Below are 20,315 nucleotides of genomic sequence, written 5' to 3'. Positions count from 1 at the left end.
CGACATAAACTATAAATATATAGCAGAAAATACGTTTTAATTAACAAATGAAAAAAATGTTTTAGTTGATAATATAAATATATGATATACATAAACGTGTAAAGTTTTAACCTTTTTTTTTTTTTTGAAAAGCATGAAATATATTCCATAAGGTCTCAGAAATCCTTACAAAGATCCCAAAAGGATGGTACAACATGATCAACTAGAAACAACCCCACCTGAAGCTTTAGAACTACAACCTAAACAACTACTGCAAAAGAGAACATACTACGCAGCTTAGAAAGAAAACCTGAGACCCTGAAAATCTACATCCATCTGAACCTAATCAAAGTGACGTCCAGAAGTGGACGCACCGGAATCCATTCCCTTAACTTGATCCTTTCCCTTCTTTGACCCCTGCTGCTCCAAAACCTGCACAGCACCATGAGAGCCCAGAGAAGTACCTGCATCACCAATCTCAAGAGAAGACCTTGAGAGGCCTTCCTGGGGGATCAAATCAGCTAAAGCCTCCATGAGAGCGCTTTGAAGAACAGCTTTCGGGACTGCACCTCCTCCTAGGATGAAATCCAGATTGAATCCTAAATCAGAAAGGCGCTGGGCCGCATTGGAGAGTAAGCCACTGCTGGAGATGCTGGAGTCATGCATGAGTTTCGCCTTGCCCTTTTCATTTCTGACAAACTCACTCCCAGAAGAACCCCTCACCAAACTGAGGTCATGAGAGAGTAGACTGCCAGGTGCAGCAACAGAGAGAACTCCATCCACCTAGAGATGGTAACCAAAGGACAAAGGGGAGCCAATACTAAAGCCCTGCGACGGAGAAACTTTTCTTTTCTTGACAGGAGGGGGGGAGGCCCATCAATCACCTCACCATCCCCCATGTTCTGAACAACCTCCAAAATAGGGTGAGGCAGCACATTCCCCATATCCCTCCGGAGATAGTAATCAAGATTACCGAAAGGCTTAGAGACCTCCACCAGCTCCTTCAAATGTTCTAGACCATAGTTTGCCATATATTCAGCTGTGGCATTCATATGAAGAGGGACATGAGTGATACATTTCTTCGACTTACCAACCTTGTGGGTGTTAGCATGCAGAGTATTGAACAACCTGTAAACCTCCACTTGATCTTCCTCAAGCAAGATTTGCTCTTGAATACGGAGGGTGTCATAGACTCGCCTGTTGACAGTTTCAATATGCACCAGATCCCATTCTTTCTTGTGTGCATGAATGCAAGCAGCCTGGAGAGCAATGAGAATGGCTTGCTCTTCATTGGAGTCGGTCAGAGAGCCAAGACAACCCTAGAGCATTTCCCCTTTCTTATTCCGGATGATCGCAGCTACGCCGATAATGTTTCCATTCGGCATGGGAACCTCCGAAATAACACAATGAACGTTGATCTTCATGTAACCTTCGTCTGGCACCTCCCATATGTATTCCATTCTTAGGACGAAAGAACATAAAGGGAGGAAGGAGAAGAGCAGAAGAGGAAAAGTAGTAGAGAAGAGGAGAAGCAACAAATTAAATAGGAGAGTCATCCCTCAAGAACTGGGACTGATGTAAAACAATCAGTCGAAAAATAAAATTGTCTGCGCAGCTGAAAAGCACTATAATAGCCAGGAAACAGAAGTCGAGGTTGAGAACCATCAGCCAAGGAGAAAACCCAGCAGATACAACTAATATCTCTTACAAAAATTAAGTCTGGCCCTGAAAAGACCCATCACTTTCTGCAAGAATTTCTTTACCCACGCTTGATGGGAGACTCATAGAACAGAGAGAACTAACCCATGTACTACCCTGAAACTCCTAGAAACTAGACTACACAGACTGCAGTACGGAAAGATCTTGCCAAGATATGCTTCACCTTACCCAATTTCCAGCATATGAGATCTGGTAATGCCCTTTTTTGCCAGATCATCTGCTTGCTCATTAAGATATCGAGGGACAAAGTGAATAAAAATTGCAGAGTTAACAAACTGCAAATGATTAAAATTCAATGCCTTTAGGGGAAATTTAATTTCAAGACCTTCATTAAAAGCATTCACAACAGATGAAGAATCTGAACAAATAACTGTTCTTTTTAATTCCCAATTTTGCTTGAACAGCCAATTAATAATGTGAAGAATGGCATCCACCTCCGTTTCTGCTGCAGAATTTGAAAATACCGGGCCTGAAAACGTTAGAATATTATTCCCATATTTGTCACTCAAATAACCCCCAATGCCCCCTTTATAATTGAAGTCATCTACTAACCCCCATGCCCCATCTACAGCAGCAATTAATTCGAACTGATCCTTCTTGAATTTCCAGAAAGAATTCATAATTTTGTAATATCGTAAGGCCACAGCCCCCTGAGGATTGATCAGCCAAATCGGGTCAGCTCCAAAAGTCATTAGGCCCGACGCAGAACCCCATTTATCTATTCTGAGCAAAATTAATTTAATGAGGCAAGCTTCTTTAATTCTGATATTGCTAAACACAAGTTCGTTTCGAGCTAACCAGATGGACCAAAGAACAGCCACCACTACAATTTGCCAAATTTCCTTGAGGAATGGTCTAGAGAAAAGTTTAAGAAGGCCTGCTAAAGAGAAGGTCCCATTTCCGTGCGGCAAAGCCTTAATACTCCACCATTTACAAATGAAGTTCCAACTCCACTTAGCTAGCACACAGTCTCCAAACAGATGAGATGAGGTTTCTTGAACAATTCCACACCAGGGACAAATATTGAGGACGCCTGCAATTCGCGAACTAATAAAATGTCTGGTAGGCAAAATGTTCCACTGGATTTTCCAAACCAAAGCCAGAATTTTTGGGGGAGCCTTTATTTTCCAGATCAACCTCCAAATATAGCTCTGCTGGCTTCCAATTGCACAATTTGGAGACATTAAATCCCGACAAACCTTCGAGGAAAACTGACTTTTACCTGGGAGCCAGACCAATGAATCTTTACCAGAAGAGAGGGAGAAGGAGGACAAAATTTCTGAGAGCATAACAAACTCCTCCATAGAAGAGAGATCACAAATATCAATCCATAGACCAGAATTTAAGTGATTTAGCGACCATAACTGAAAGAAATCTCTGACCATCATGTGTTTAACTTTGGCCTTAGCATAGAGTGTTGGTAGAAGAGAATTAAGAGAAGCATCCCCAATCCACCAGTCCTCCCAAAAGAAAACCGTAGAGCCATCTTTCACATACCATTTGAAATTTTCCCTGGACAACATCCTACCTAACTTTGGGTCTGAGGTTAATTTCACAATTTGACGAACAACCGGTGAACACAATTTAGAATTCAGCAGAGATAAGTCATAATTCCAGGCTTGACCATATCGTTTTGAAAGGAAGTCATTCCACATACTACCTCGATCAGAATAAGCCTTCCATACCCATTTTGCCAGTGCAGCCAGATTTTTGTCTCGAATCGAAGATAAGCCCAAACCACCTCTCTCTTTTGGGGAGCATATTTTGTCCCAACAAATGAGATGAAGTTTGTTTCCCCCCTCTTTATTTCTGCCCCATAAGAAAGCTCGACGTTGTTGTTCCATCTTGTTTGCTACCAACGACGGAATCATATACAATGAGAACCAATACAAAGGAACACTATCTATCGCTGCACGCAACAGAACTAATTTCCCTGCCAACGAGATTTTATCTGCTTCGTAGGAATTAATTTTTTTTGAAAATTTCAGTAGCAAAGGATTCCAGAACCTAACAGCCCTCGGATTAGCTCCAAGAATAGCCCCCAGGTAATTGATTGGGCCCTGGTTAGCCTTACAACCTAAAATCTTAACCCAATCCTGAATGTGTAGATTAGAGATTCCAAAGGCAAATAAAGAGCTTTTCTTGAAGTTTATTTTAAATCCCGAAAGAAGCTGAAAACATTGAAGAACCCTTTTGATACCCATGACCGAGTTGATATCATCTTCAAGAAAAAGAATCACGTCATCTGCAAACTGCAGATGTGTGATCGGGGAAAGAGAATTCGGAAGCAGAATACCCTTTATAATCTTTGCTTGAACTGCTTTCCTAAGAAGGGCTGCTAATGATTCACCCACAAGATTAAACAACAGTGGGGAAAGCGGATCTCCTTGCCTTAAGCCCCTACTCGGCGCAAATTCTTCACCCGGACTTCCATTAAGAAGAATGGAAATCTTAGAAGATTCAAATATTTCTTTCACCCACCTAATCCAGCGATCATCAAAGTTCATAATTTTTAAAACCTCGAACACAAAATCCCATCTAACTCTGTCAAATGCCTTTTCAAAGTCAATCTTAAAAACTAGGCCTTTGGACTTCCCTTGTTGTAGTGCAGAGACAACCTCATTAGCCAACATAATACTATCCGTAATTTGGCGCCCTTTGATAAAGGCCGTCTGCACTTGACTAACCAGAACAGGCATTACCGACTTCAATCTTCTGGATAGGACTTTGGTTAAAAGCTTCATGACTGAGTTCATAAGACTTATAGGACGATAGTCCTCCGGCACTAGGGCATCAGTCTTTTTAGGAATAAGAACAATAAAGGACGAGTTATAGCCCTTTCCAATTGGTTTCAAATCAAAAAAGTGGCGAAAGAAACACAATAGATCTTCCTTAATGGTACTCCAAAGCGCCTTTAGAACACCCGCATTCATTCCGTCCGGCCTCGGGGCCTTGAATGAGTTTGTGTCTTCCAAAGCTTCATGAATCTCATCTAGAGAAAACGGAGCTACTAGGGCGCACCTATTAGACTGAGACAAAGGTAATAGAAAATTTTCCGGGAGATTAAAAACTTTTTGATTCACAGCAGGTGCCAGAAGGGATTTAAAATAATGCAAAAAAATCTTTTTGATTTCTGGGACAGAAGTGAAAACTGAATCCCCCCTGCAAATGCGAAGAATATTGTTCGATGTGAAAGAACCTTGTATTTCTTTCACCTTGAAGCTGCCAATCCATTCTGGCTTTTTGACAGAGCATACTCGATTTTATGGAATAGAGCTTTTCTAAGCGAGCCAGAGTATCGCTTCTCCCTTGTGACCTTCCTTCCCCTTCATCTGCTTTAGATTGATCATTCTCAAGTGCAGAAATCATTTCGTTAATATCCCCATACTGTTGATTATGCCAAGCTTTTACTACCTCACGAAGAGCTCTAAATTTAACCGTAAAGTTGGGAGAAATTGTGTTAACCCAGGAATTCTTCAAGGAAGCAACTAACACCTTATCTTGAAGGCTAAAATTAAAGAATTTGAATGGTTTAGGCCCCCACTCATCTCTTCCACACTTTAAGAACAGAGGCTTGTGATCTGACGTTTTCCTGTGATCAGCATTAGTTACCCAGCTGCCTTCCAAAAACCATTCTAAGGATAGGAAAAATCTATCAAGCTTGCTACATCTGAGGTCAGGACCATACCAAGTAAACTTAGAGTTGGTCAAGAGAACCTCCACCAAACCAGAAGCTAAAATAAATGAGTTGAATGAAGAAGCTTCTGCTGGGCGAAAGATGCAATTAGATCTCTCCTCCTTACTCCTAACTGCATTGAAATCTCCTACTAACATGATAAATTTTTCATCTAAACTGCTGATAAGAGAAAGTAACTCATCCCAGACAACTTTCTTGTCTGACAGAGATTGGGGAGCATAAATATTAATAAATGCTAAACCACCTGAGACTGACGGAGACGTACCACGAATCAATAACCAATATCTAGCGCTCGTGTGAGAAGTTAGAGTAAAAAACTCCTCCTGCCATACTGTGAGCAAGCCCCCTGAAAGTCCTCTAGAAGGCTCTTCCACCCACTGGACCTTGGTTCCCAGTCCCAAAGAAGCTATAGATCTGAGGTTCCAAGATGAACATTTAGTTTCCTGAATAAATATCATTGAAGGCCTTATCTTTTTTACCAGATCATAGATCAAAAACCTACTAACTGAGTTGTTAGCACCCCTGACATTCCAAGTCATATAATTTTGCTTTATCATGAGATAAATAAGATGACGAACCCAAAAAACCAGAAATCTTATACGAGATTCGCCTTGATCATTTTCAGCGAATCCTCCCTGGAATTAATTGGAAGCAACCCCATTAGCGCACCTGTTTCAAATATGGCCTCTGCCTCATCATATGCGGGATGGAGAAAATGATGTGAGCAAGATTTAAGACCCTCCCCTTTTGTTTTCTTCTTACGAGGAAGTTTGAAATGTTTATTAAGCTGCTTGGGGTTGAACTTGCGTGGCCTTCCACGTTTCCTTTGAACCTTCAAATTCTTCAAGTCATTCAATATATTTGGATGCGAGTTGCAAATATCTGAGAGATCCTCCAATGGATTATAATCTGAATCGTTGTCTTCCTTCTCACTTTGAAGCTGAATCATAGAAAATGATGAATCTTTTTCCCTTGGCTTCCAATTAGCAGTCTGGAAAATTTGAACCTCCTCAACTGAATGATCGGAGGAAACAGGTTGATTTAAATGACCGGAAGTCCGGGGAGTGAGGGGGTTCAACAACGAGTCCTCGACCTCTGCCTCTGAAATATCAGTTCCTCCAGCTGTAATATCACCCACCACGTCGGATTTAGGAGTGAGTCTCTCATCGTTATTAACTTCGCTTATTTTGTCACTTGCAATATCAGAGTTTTTAGAAGCTCTATCATCCATAGCATCCCCCTCAAGGTCTCTCCCTTTAGATTCCATCTCAATAATTGGACTGGGCGGAGATAAAGAATCATAATGTATCTCTTGACAGTAGGATTCCTTGATTTTAATGGGCCATTTTTTCGCCGAAATCAGGACCTCAACATCCTCCTCTATTGACGATAGGAAGTCAGTTTCTATTTGGAGTTTTGGTAGGCAGTAACAATCACCTTTATCTAGAATCTGACCAAAAGAAATTATCGAGCCCCATTTCCTAACTAACTGGACCAGATTTCCCTCTGTCCAGCCTATGATAGGCAGTCCCCTAAGTTCCAACCAGACCTTCCTTGGAGGGATAAGATCAGCGTTTACCACCTTCCTTACCTCCATAAAGCCTATCTTCAAGAAATCAAGATCCTCCTCCTCTATCAGAGCCAACGAATCAAGATAAGCTAGAAACTTTGTACTGGAGATCCCTCTAATAACCACATCTCTAAAACCCAGCCACTGTACAATGAATTCCACAGAGTCCACCGTTTCTGGCTTAGCTGTTATGAGACACAAACAATTTTTCAACTCAGACTAAAGGGCTTCATTCGAGCTTAGAAGCAAAGAGGGTTCTGGAGAAGATGGCATTTCCTTGTGATCATTAGCCTTTTGAGTATGAGAACTTTTGTTAGGGACCCTTTGAGGGAGGTGCCTAGAAGGGTCCTCTTTGATATTACCTACAGCTTGAGTAGAACCTCTAGAGATCGCCATTCTGGGAGGGGAAGATCGGTTGGGATTTTTTGCATGAGCCAAATATAATTCACATGGACCAATCTTACTGCCATTTAGAGTTCGGATAATATTTACCGCCTCAGATGCACTATGAGCTATAACAAACCCGATACGATTGCCAAAGCGATCTCTTTTCCTAGGCAGAATTATGTCCTTAATTCTACCAGCCTTTTTAAAGTGTTGCCATATTTCGATGACTTGAGTTGACTGATCCATCCCTGTGAAGAATATCGTTCTAGTAACATCTTTACCCCCGGCTGAACTCTTATTTTGCTTTGGCTCAGTCATATCCTTCGTAACAAGACCTTTTCCCCTCGTTAAAACCTCTATGTAACTATTATGGGGTGGGTTTTCTATTCCTGTAGGGAGAGTCTTGTGGTGGATCTGACCCAATGCGAGTGAGATCGCTTTATCAAATCCTTGTAAGGCATCACTATATACCGAAGGCTCCACAAGATGTCGGAAGCTTCGAATAAAGTTCTTTAACACCATAGAAGGATCGATCTTAGTGGGACTATTCTGAGTAGCTAACGGGTTGGACTCATTTAAATTAACCTCAACTGGGGGTGAAGAGATTTTCTTCAACCTCCTAGCTTCCTCAATAGACCCATAATGAATCTGGTTTAGGGCCATTTGAATGCCATATCTATCTCCTTTAAGTACCAGGGGTCTAGTGTTCGGATGAACAAATCTATCATATGATTGCAAGAATTGAAAAAGGGGGTCTGAGTCACTTAACGGCATACCTGCTTGTGCTTGATGCTCTGAAACATTTGCTCTTTTTTCATCTACTCGCTCACCTGACGCCTTAGAACTCCCCTTTTTCTTGGCTCTGGTAGTGCTGGGCTTGAGCCCCCCCTTTGTTGGCTCCTGCCTTGCTAATTCTATAGAACCATAATGAATCTAATTTAAAGCCATTCGCACAGCCTCTCTCTGCCCTTGTAAAGCCTCTACCCTTGTATTTGGGTGGATTAGATGCTCATAAGCTGATAAGAAAAGGAGGAGAGGATCCATAGTAATAGATGCTCCTTCATAGTCATTCCTTTCAATTACTAGGTTTGAAGCCTTTTCCCACCACCCATTATTGTAGAGAAACTCATGTATACTCCACAAAGCCTCCTCTTCTCCTTTGACTCCTTCTTCTAACAACTCTCTTGAAACCACTCCCAAAAGAAAGTCCACCCTTGCCTCTGCCATGGGTAGCAGAGTATGATTCCCATTGTTAATTACTGCCACTAAGTCATGATCAAGCAAGAACCAGTATTTATTGATTATTTCCAGCTGCTGTTGCTTTTTGGCTTCCTGTTCCGAGTTGTTTCCGACCTGAGCTTTCTTAAAACCAGATGGAGAGCTTCCATTCCCTCGATTGCTTGTTCCTTTACTCCGAATCACACTTTTCTCGTCGGAGTTGCTGTTGGATTTGTTATTACCTGGCGGTCCGTTACTGTTCCTGGGCTTTGTTACCGTTGCCATCTTTCCTGTTTTTCGTGTAAAGTTTTAACCTAATTAGTACTTAGAACGTAATCAGTTTGATGACAGATCAGTAGATTGTAGGCTTTAGTCCCTGAATGTAGTTCCATACATGACAGATTAAGTTCAAATCCTTTACTTCATTATGAACTCCCAGAAATCCTTATGCATGAGTTCATATTAAATTGAACCCCGCTTCTAATTGAGACCAATTATTTGCACAATTTTATGCACACTAGTACGATGTCTTATTTTTTTTATAACTATTTTGGTGTCAAACCAAAACTTGGTAGTAAGCGTTCAATAATTTTCATATTTTTAAATAATTTTTAATTTCGATTAATAAATTCGGTTTTCGGTAATAACCGAAATTTAAATTCCGGTTCGGTTATAAACCGAAATCTTCGGTATTCGGTAGAGATTTTTCATGAAATTCGGTTTCGGTTAACCGAAAAAAATTCGGATTCGATTTCGGTTAACGGCCGAATGCACAGCACTAACCACAAGCATTATCGATAATTGTTAAATAACGAGGTAAATAATACTCACTCCGTTTTAAATTACATGTTCACTTCAAAAAAACATATAGTTTAAAATTTTGACTATTCACAAATTTTTTTTTTTTGCCAGACGAATATTTACAAATTAGTTACATTAGTTGACCATAATATATGAAATAAAGTTGATCTAGAAAATATAAATAAGAAATATGTGAAGTACAATTGACTTTGCAAGTATGATTTTGCATTAAAAGTTAAAATGGACAATTAACTTGAAACAATCTTTTTTGTTAAAAGTAGACATGCAGATTAAAATGAAAATAGTATTTATTTACTGACTTTTTCTTGTATTGTGTCTTAAAAAAAATCTTCAAGAAAATTTGTGAAAAGCACTTTTATTAGATGCGATCCTTTATTGTGTCATGTGTAGTTGTTACCTAGTTAGCTAATGCTACTAATTTGAGTGATGCAAATCAGTTCCCAACTTCATTAAAGTTAAAGTACTTTTCTTGAATATATGCTGCATTATTAATCATAAATATATTCCTACTACGAGTAGTATTTTCTTAGTGGGAATTATTCGAACAGCAAGTCAGCATTGTTTCGGTCCCCCAACGCCCCAACTTCTCTTATCAATTTTTACTCTTTTTGTTCTTTTTTATAAGAAATTTAGACTTTTTGCACACAACTCTATGTCTTTTGACAATCTACTTAAAATTATTTTTTCTAAATTTTTTTTTTCTGAATTAAAATATGAAACATATATTTTTATTTAAAAAAAGAAAATTTTAAAAATATTAATTCTAAGTGTATAGTCAGAACACCTAAATTTGTGCATAAAAAGTCAAAGTGACTTATATATAAGACCGGAGGGAGTATCTTTTTCTTCTTGCATTTTCCATCTTTACCTCGATGATTTTAAAATTGAAGCCCAGGACGAAGATTGCACTCTCTCATTAGGCATCATTCTTTTGACAACTTCATAATGTAATGATACTTCTTTTTCTTTCAAACTGAATGGAGAGTATTAAAACTGTGTTTTAGCGTACAAAGTGGTGAGAATTCAAAGGACTTGCACCCAGAAGAATCACACAAGACCATGTTGGTTTTTACTGCATCGCATCGCCCCTAAATAGACAAATTATTAAGAGTAGTCATGTACTTGGAGTCATATTTTTTATATTATATTTAGGAGCCTACTAGGAGACTTTTGGAGATGTTCTGAACAACCTAGACTAACGGTAAAATGATAATCAAATTCTGGGGCCCTTTGGCCAAGTTTAAAAAAGTGTTTCTTGCTTACGATAAATAAGTAGACTAGAAGTGTGAAGTAGATTAAAACTTATAAATGATTAAACTGTTTGGAAAAAAAGTAGAAGTTTCAAAATAAAAATAACATTCTCAACTTTTAATAAGTACTTCTGTCTTTTTACACAAACAGATTAGTAAAAATAGAAGCCGATTTCATGTCAAATCAAAAGAAGCCTGAAGTGCCAATAATTAAACAGGAGCTTTATCAGATGCAATACTTAAATTGGTGGATTTCGAGAATCACAATTTCATGGCTACATGTTAATTTATGCATTGATTTTAGTCTTGCCACGAGGTTTGATTAATAATCCTGACGTCGCTGGTGAATACGGTGGTCGAAGAGAAGCGGAAGGGCAGAGTATATTTGTCTATCCTCCATGTTGGGCGGAATTTAGCAAGAACATTTAATTTGATGTGAATATATCAGAAATATTTCCAGATACTGATAACATGTTTCTTTTCTGGTTATGACATTCTGGTCAGAAGAGAAGGGTTCAAATTATTCAATTGACGGGAGATTTTGCATGTAACAAAATCATGAGTCATGAGAGTTTCATGGAAACAGTTTCCCTACTTTTTAACAACATGGTCATTGTATACTCTATTCAGACCTTACTCTAAACGGGATATATTAGGTATGTTTGAGTCGGTTTAAGTTAATTTATATATTCTTAAGATGCTAAATTGTTAAGGAAATGATTGTTGACCGTTGTTTTAATTTCTCGTGCTATTTATATATTAAAAATTGACGTAAAATTTGGTCATTAATTTCTATATTTAAAATTCAGTCGCACCGAAATGCTATAATAGATAAAATTCAATGAAGATATATATAGGGGGTGTTTGACCGGGCTTTTAAGCCCGGCTTCTACATTTATAAATTAGAAGTACTTATTTTTGCCGTTTGTTTAAAAAGTCAAGAAGCACTTATAAAAAATTAGGAATGCTATTTTTTGTTTCACGACTTCTGCTTATTTCCCAAACACTTTAATCACTTATAAGTCTTAACTTGTTTATCATTTCTACTTCAATTCTTTATTTAAGCAAGAAGCACTTATTTTAACCTCAGCCAAACGGCCCCATAATATGTGGGTGTTTGGGAATGGGACTCCTGGTTTAAGCCCACAAACCCATTTCTTCTAAGAATTATATTTATAACAAAATATTAATCCATTCCAGAATTATATTTTTAATATAATCCTAAAATATAAATAAATAAAATTTATAACAAAATGAGAGACAAAGTAAACCAAAAATCATTTTTTATATAATATAAATATTAATCTAATCTAATATTTTTATCAATTTTTCTCAATTTATTTCATAAATATCAAATAGTTATATTACAAAACTACGAAACTATACCAACTTATAAATTAAGTTATCCAAACACTGAAAAATTTATAAGTCACTGTATTCAAACACTTATGATGGCTTATAAGTCCAACTTAGCTTTTCAATTCTAATTCACTTCTTTATTTTAAGCAATAAATCACTTTTTTTAAATCAAGTCAAACGGCCTCTACATCACCTGAGTGACAAGAAGTAAAATCGATTTTCGCCCCCAAATTCCAATTTATACGACGAAGATGCATTCCGAAAACCTTGACCCCCGGTGACTTAATCTTGAAGAGATCGTCAGTGCAAAAAGGGTCACTCGATCCTCCACTCAAAGATTCCTCTTTTTGCTGATCAGTGTTGTCGGGGCCACATGTGTGCGAATTTCAGCACACACAAGTCTATGTGATAATGACTCGGAAATTTAATTGCCTGAATGAAAACTAGGAGTACTCTGCTTGGGCTAAATGCTAATTGCATCCATGCACCAGATAACTGCGAGCGACAATATCATATACAAACCAAAACCCGACCTGAACCTGACCTAATATGCAACTTGATTTACGAAGATAAAATCTGAAAATATCTAATTAACCTGAAATAGACCTGAAATATCAGAAATTAAAATTTTATTTTTAAAAATTTTGTAGAGAACCATTCCATTTAAAACCTTAAGGTTTTAGAGAAGGCCCCTTTATGGATCTTATATCTTATATTTCAACACTCCCCCTTACTTGAAATCCCATTATTTGGGTTGAAGAGTGGATCACGGGCGCCCATCTTTGGGGCATAAATTGCCTTCGTGTCCATTTTAAATGTGAGAATATTGGGGGGTGGCAGGGGCTCGAACCCGAGACCTCCCGCAAACCAGAGCTCTGATACCATGTAGAGAACCATTCCATCTAAAACCTTAAGGTGTTAGAGGAGGCCCTTTATGGATCTTATACCTTATATTTCAACAAATTTCAATTTTCAATTTTTAAATAATTTTTACTTGATTAGAAATCGACCATATTACTGACACGAGAACGAATCATTACCGGCTTACCGCAGCGGACTCCCTAAACATAAGCATGGCATCCAAGTAGCATTAAAAAAGGGAGATCTAACTTTGTACTAAGCAATTATTAACCATTACTTTTGGAAGGAAAAAGCTAACCCATTAACAGAATAGCATCCTTCCCTTCTCTCAATTATTGTAGTAGGATCAACATAATTCAAAACTCCACTCTCATTTCAACTTTCTGTCTTCGTAAAGTTGGAATTCAATTAATCCCTTTCTTCTCTGTCAAGTGAATATAAAATAAATGTATCAAATCATTTCTGCCATCTTTTTTCTTCTTTCTTTTTAATTGGCCACGCACGTTCGATACTATTTTTCAGTCAATCAGAAAAAGTGTGACACAGATTTATTTATTACTCAAATTGACGTTCAAAATCGATTTTTCTAATAAAATAAAAACAAATTACTAAAAAGTTAAATTTGAGTTCTGTTCTCGAATGATCTGAACGTCTTAATAATCGGATTCTTTTAATAACACATGAAAACAAAACAGGTCGACTTTGAGTTTTGTTGTCAGAGACTTGACATTTTACGGGTGTTTGGATGGTTGACGCGAATGAGAATGAGGGGTATAAGAATGTAGATAGGAAAGGATAACAAAATAGATTTTACCTTTCAAGAGTGAATGAGATTCCCGTTCCACACAAATTTTTGTTAATCTAGACATAATATATGAGTATGAGGTTCCGAATCCCGTTAACCGAACTCATTAATCATGAACCAAACGGTTCCTTGATAAAACTTATTCATGGTTTTCTCAAGCAAACCTAACAGTGATCCAAAAATCCAAATTTAGGACAGATTATCCCAAATTCTCCAACAGCAGTAATCCAAAAACTGATTCAAATTTAGATCACTGAGTAGTAATGATCCAAATTTGGATCACCACTATTCACTGATCCAAATTTGGATCACCTACTTTATTATAAAATAATGATTTTATTATTTCTATATCATTCGTTTATCCGACGTGATTATTAATATTTAATTAATAATAGTTTATAATTAATAATTAATAAAATTCACGTTTTAGTAAAAATTTAGAATAATAGGAAAGCAAATTTCATTGAAATTAAAAAAAGAGTACATTACATGCATAAAATAAAAAGTACATAAAATGTATAAAATAAAATTACAATACCGGGAAATGACTAGATACTTTGATCAATGTTAAAAAAATAATTAAATTAATTATAATATAAGTAGTTAATAATGATTAAAAATTAAATTTAGGATTATATAGTTTATTATAAAATTTATATAATATAATATATGAAAAATAATTTGGATCAAAATTTGGATCATGCTGGAATTGGTCAGAAATTTGGATGAGTTGGTGATCCAAATTTGAATTCTTGGATCACAAATGCTGGATGAAGATGACCATTTACATTAAAATAATAAAATAGAAAAGCAACAAAGATGGGGCATAGTCCTATAAGGTTGGAAAGATGTTTGGGTTACGAAAAGAGGTGTTTGGTTTGTGGAGAAAAAGAGAGATGGAGAAAGGTCTGAAAAGGTAAAGAAACAAGGTGAAAACAAACAAACAAGTTGATGAAATCAAACACAACTGTGTTTGGTGTATGATATAGTTGGATTTTGGCCTTTCAAGGTAGGGAGGGCCTAACATGCAGCTTTTGGTGAAAAGGAACCAAAAGAAAGGAAAGAAAAGAAAGGGAAAGGGACTCTCCATTATATGAGTGAGATGACACTGATTATAACCAATTTTGCATGCTTTATTCCCATGGCGATTACAAAATGTTACTGTCATCCTCTTCATATTCAACGGTTCTCGTTACTTTAAATCTTTTGATCGCATAATTAAAACTATTATTTTTAAAATATTTTTTTTAAAATAAAAATATATGATTAATATTATGTTTCATTAAAATAAAATTTTAAAAATAATAATTTTAGTTATGCGGTCAAAAACTTAGAAGTGTGTGTCAAGAAATAAACAACTTATATTTCAAAACAGAGAGAATATTTAACTTATATAATATAAAAGAATGTATTGGACGGATGGATAAAAAACCCTAGTCACTTGTCTATTCAGTTTGACAGATATTTTGTAAGAAAGAGGGGAACAAACCAAAAGGATAAATAATATACCAATATGAGGGCTCTTTTACATATACGGTTGTATGTAACAAATATGTATCTTCTAAATTATGTTTATTGGTTGTGTGAGATCAACCATGGAAGAAAAAGATCATAATGACTTAATGTCACATAAGAATTAGTAACTTAAAGTTACCGAAGTGTTATTATTATTTTTTTCCATTTCACACTTACTAATTATACGGGGAGAAACACCGGGGACATCAATTATCTCATTGCAGGTGTGAAGTACAATAATGTCATTTGCATTTATATGAAAAAAAATCCATAAATTAAACTCACACATCAGTGATTTCATGTTACAAACATAATCTTTTAATATATTCTTCACATGATTGGAAGATCAAGTCATTGTTAAGTCAAACCATCCGTGATATGAAGTCACTGGAAGTATACACCTACCGTGACTTAATGTCACTGATAATGTACATCAACATATGTTTAATTTTCCCTATACTAGATATAGACAAGTATTTGATCAAATTAAATATTATTCCAAAATCAGCGACTAATCAAACAAAGAGAAATCAAGAACAGGTTGCCGAAAATCAAGAAAACAAACATGTAATGAAACTCGAGATGCGAATATATTGTACCTGACTTGAATTGTCTTCTCGTAAATCATGGAATTAGATTCACAAATGATTTGCTACTTTTGACAAGGAAAACTTGATTCATTTTTTTTTAGTCATATCTTAGTGATAGATCTTTCTCTACTAAACAATCAACTAGAAATTTATATTCTTGATATGCGCTCAGTCATAAGATTTTCATCATTAAATAGAATTGATTCTCTTGTTCAGAAGTTGGCTCAAACCAAAAGAAGTAGTGTCTATCCTTTGGTTTATTTACTTGTCAAGTTAGGATTGACCTTACCCATGGAGAGAATTTGAACTGATGAAAATCTGGCCCTCTTATGCACTAAACTCGGTATGCATCACCATTTGCCTACAAAGCTTCATCCTCACTAGACCAACTAACATTCCCAAAAAATATGTGTAAAGCATAATGTAACTAGTAATGTAATAGTGATAACTCAACACAACAAAAGAACAGGAAATAATTTGTAAGTATAATACAAGAATCAACAGGTTGGAGATCCGATACGAACAGGCCACCTATTGTTCCTACTCATCTCGTAAAGTTTGGCAAATGGTGGTTGTTGTAGTGCTATGGTCCATTTTGTTAGCTCAAAATGATATTGTTTTTTTTTATAAAAAGAACAACGAAAAAACACAATCTTGTTGAAATTATTTCATCAAGGTTACTAAGTGGGGAAAGTCGTCTGGAATCATAGAGTTGGGGGATGTTCCTTTATGAAGGCTTCATCCTCACTAGACCAACTAACATTCCCAAAAAATATGTGTAAAGCATAATGTAACTAGTAATGTAATAGTGATAACTCAACACAACAAAAGAACAGGAAACAATTTGTAAGTATAATACAAGAATCAACAGGTTGGAGATCCGATACGAACAGGCCACCTATTGTTCCTACTCATCTCGTAAAGTTTGGCAAATGGTGGTTGTTGTAGTGCTATGGTCCATTTTGTTAGCTCAAAATGATATTGTTTTTTTTTTTATAAAAAGAACAACGAAAAAACACAATCTTGTTGAAATTATTTCATCAAGGTTACTAAGTGGGGAAAGTCATCTGGAATCATAGAGTTGGGGGATGTTCCTTTATGAAGGGTAAATGCACAAGGGACTTTGGTTGTGCATCACTACAGGTTATTAAATTTGTTTTGGAAATATAAGCTCAAATATTTTAATTATATATGGGCACTATACGGTGCTTGCGGAAAGAACGATGACAATGAACTAGGGGTGGAATATGAGTGTGTATAAAAAACAAAGGGGGGAAATTTGCTGCTAATATTTTTTGGTCCTGTAACGACAACAGTGCTGTTGAAATTGAGATTGAGGGAATTCTATTTATATTAAGACGGGTTATTAACATGAGAATGATCTTAAGAGGATGGTCATTTGCACAAACTCAATAGATGCAATAAACTCGTTCAACAAAGATCTCGAATTAGTTTTTCCATTGCAAATCCCAAATTTTGCGTTTTAACACTTCATCAATAGATCGATCTTCAACCATATTCTCCAGGGAACTAAATGAAATGTGGACTCTTTGGCCATGAATGGAATTGGAAGGCTTGGGATGTCAGCCTAGTGGACCGGTCCATGTCCGGCAGGGAACCCTTATCATTAACATTTGACGCTAACTTGTTAATACTCCTTGTTAGCTTCTAGGAATTTTTACTTCAACATGGTTAGTTTACCTAATCAATTGTCATCAAGTATAGGAGTTTGGGTGGTTTCCTTCAGGATCAACCTAGAGTATTTTATAGTCTATGCTCATAACTTGTGGTTTCCCAAGCTCTATTTTGTATCAATTAATCTTCTTGTTAACCTTGAAATGAGTGAATTAGCAACCCAGATTCATATTTGAATACATTATAATCATAAATTTTGTATGGTGAGATTATCTTAGAAAGTATCATAGCCACATGAACCCAGATCATCCCCCATTCAGCCCAAACTACTTCTTCTTCCATACTCTCCTTTCTTTGAAAAACTTTTCTTCTAAGTTTTGTTTAGTTTCACTGGCATATATTTGGGAAGTGTCGTAAAAGGGTTTTGTAAAAGTCAATGTTCACTGTGTTGTCTCTAAAGTACCATTAGTAAATGGTAATTAAAATGATATCGTGGTTCTTATCTAAAATTCTAGAGAAGAAAAGATATTGGTTGCACTGGCATGGGTCCGGTGTGAAGGTCCTTGCATAAATGCTTTAAGTAAGGGTTGTGAGCTCACCTACAATGAAACAATGAATAGGCATATCTTCGATACCATAAGTCTGCAGGATTAAATTATATTAGATGACGATCAGCTGAAAGTGTACAATATGTTTAGTACAGTGCATGCAAACAACTAGAATAAAGGGGTGACGAATAAGAGGATCTCATGTGTTCCTTCACACCTAAACAATACTACAAAATACATGACAAATTATGGTAAGACTAACATGAAGAAATTTTTCAAGGTGCCGAACACTTTTGGAAATCTAGATTATTATTTGGAAAGAGATATGGAAAGAATGTTTCCTATGCCGTTCATAGAGGTTATCCCTCACTTTGGGGAATGAGAGATCATGGATTGATCTCCTCCAAAGCCAAGGAAAAAGAAAAAAGTCTCACTTCCGCAGGGCATTTTCTTTGGTATTCCTAATCAGACTATTTTTCCCTACATCAAATATGGTGATTTTTGTTTTCCCACAGATGTCTAAGATTGCGAATCTCTTTTTGTTCACTGATTTCCTAGGTGTGCTTATCTCTCATTCGGATGCATTAGTGAAGGATAATGGGAAAACTAAAGTTCTTCATAATTACTCCTTCAATGTTAGTGGAGTCCTAAAATCGAAAGCGGTCTGAATGCTGGATGAAGGTAAGTTAAGGTGCTTATCATAAGTGTTTGCAAATGAAGTGGTTGTTTGAATGTCGTGATAAGGGAGGGGTCTATGCTAAAGATGTGGTGTATCATGCCATACTGGGAACTGTGCAGGAGTTGCTCTTAAGATTGTGTGTTTGCAGGCTTGGGAAATATGGTTTTTCTAAGATTGAGGTTGAGGATCTGATGCAGGTGGATCATGTTAGAAAAAATCCATTACTGTCAAGGATTATTCTGTCAAACAACCTTTGGGGTGTCATATAGGTTTAGGATTGTAGGGATTATGTCTTAGACTTTCTTTCGCTTTTATTTTCTTTTGCTTGCATGCTTAGTGAGAGTCAAGCAGTAGTTTCGCTTGCTAAAAGTTAAGATTCTGTAGTATTTTGGTCAATGTAAGAAATTCTTAAACATCGTCAATATCAATATTTTCTAAAAAAAAAATGAAATGAAAAAAATAAATACAAAGGATGGAGGAGAAAAAATGATAATAAATTCTTAAGAAAAACTTATGACCTCATAAAAGAAACTACTAGGGGTGAGCATTCGGTTAACCGAAATCGAATTTTTTTCCGGTTAACCGAAACCGAAATGAGCAGAATTTAGCTACCGAAAATCGAACCGAAATTTTTTTTTCATTGTGTAACTGAAACCGAAATTATTATTTCGGTTATTACCAAAATAGAAATTAATACCAAAATTTAAATCCGGCTAGTATCTGCTTCAACAGATAATTGATACGAGTAATACAGATTCAAGTCACATCCAGACTATAAAATTAATAAATCACCTACTAAGCAAATATTAAGGAATGTGTTATACAGTTATGGTGAACACATAGATTGAAGCCGTCAGCTAAAGAACTACTGTCTATTCTCATGCATTGCTTTGACTACCGGTAATTTTTTGAGTGAATTAGAAATGAATCTACTAAAGAGTGATTTGCAAATGAAACTACTGAAGCAACTGGATTAACACTTCATTCTATAATACACATGCAGATAACTATAAATGGCAAAACACTACCTGTAAACTGATAGTATATATTATTAACGGTTTTTCTATGGTGTGCCCATGGGCACATGCTAAGCGCGGAAAATTTTGTGCTTGGATCATTTTGATTGGTTCCTATCTCATGATAATGGTGGACCCCCCCTGCAAATACACCAACCACACCAATCAAAATCTCCCAAATACAAAAATTTCCGCGCTTAGCATGTGCCCATGGGCACACACTAGCCAAACCGTATTATTAATACTAATAATATAAATTGAACATTCAAAATTCGGTCAACCTTTCGGTTTTTCGGTTAACCGCGGTTAAAAACCGAAAAACCGAATTTCAGTATTTTCACTACCGAAAATCGAACTAAAATATATAATTCGATTAACCGAACCAAAAAATTTCGTTTATTCGGTACGGTTTTCGATTAACCGAACCGAATGCTCACCCCTGGTTTTTATTCCCACTTACCAGTAGGCAGCAGCTAAACCATTCGAATTTAGCAAGCCCTTAACCCTGTTGAGTGTTGACTAATGACTTGCCAATAACCGGAATGAATAATATAACAAGTTCTCCACTTAACTGAAAGGTTCTGATATAAAATATCTAACAAGAAACAAGAATCTATGATCAGAGATGAAGATCTTCTTTTCCCCATTCATCAATTAGTCCCCAC

The 20,315-nt window shown here is 36.5% G+C and overlaps 1 protein-coding gene across 1 annotated transcript; it reads right to left on the bottom strand.

Moving 5' to 3' along the window:
• Positions 1–321: 321 nt before the first annotated feature.
• Positions 322–5,934, bottom strand: LOC108198055 (uncharacterized). Its single transcript, XM_017365836.1, has 4 exons — positions 5,015–5,934; positions 1,867–4,860; positions 864–1,176; positions 322–762 (listed from the first exon to the last, which is right to left on the bottom strand). Exons 1-4 carry the CDS (start codon positions 5,932–5,934, stop codon positions 322–324), a joined length of 4,668 nt encoding a protein of 1,555 aa, XP_017221325.1.
• Between the last annotated feature and the right edge of the window lie 14,381 nt (positions 5,935–20,315).

Source organism: Daucus carota, chromosome 8 (assembly GCF_001625215.2).
Source record: "Daucus carota subsp. sativus chromosome 8, DH1 v3.0, whole genome shotgun sequence".
Lineage (NCBI taxonomy): Eukaryota > Viridiplantae > Streptophyta > Magnoliopsida > Apiales > Apiaceae > Daucus > Daucus carota.
Note: the sequence above shows the minus strand (reverse complement) of the source record. Positions and strands in the feature narration are given on the sequence as shown.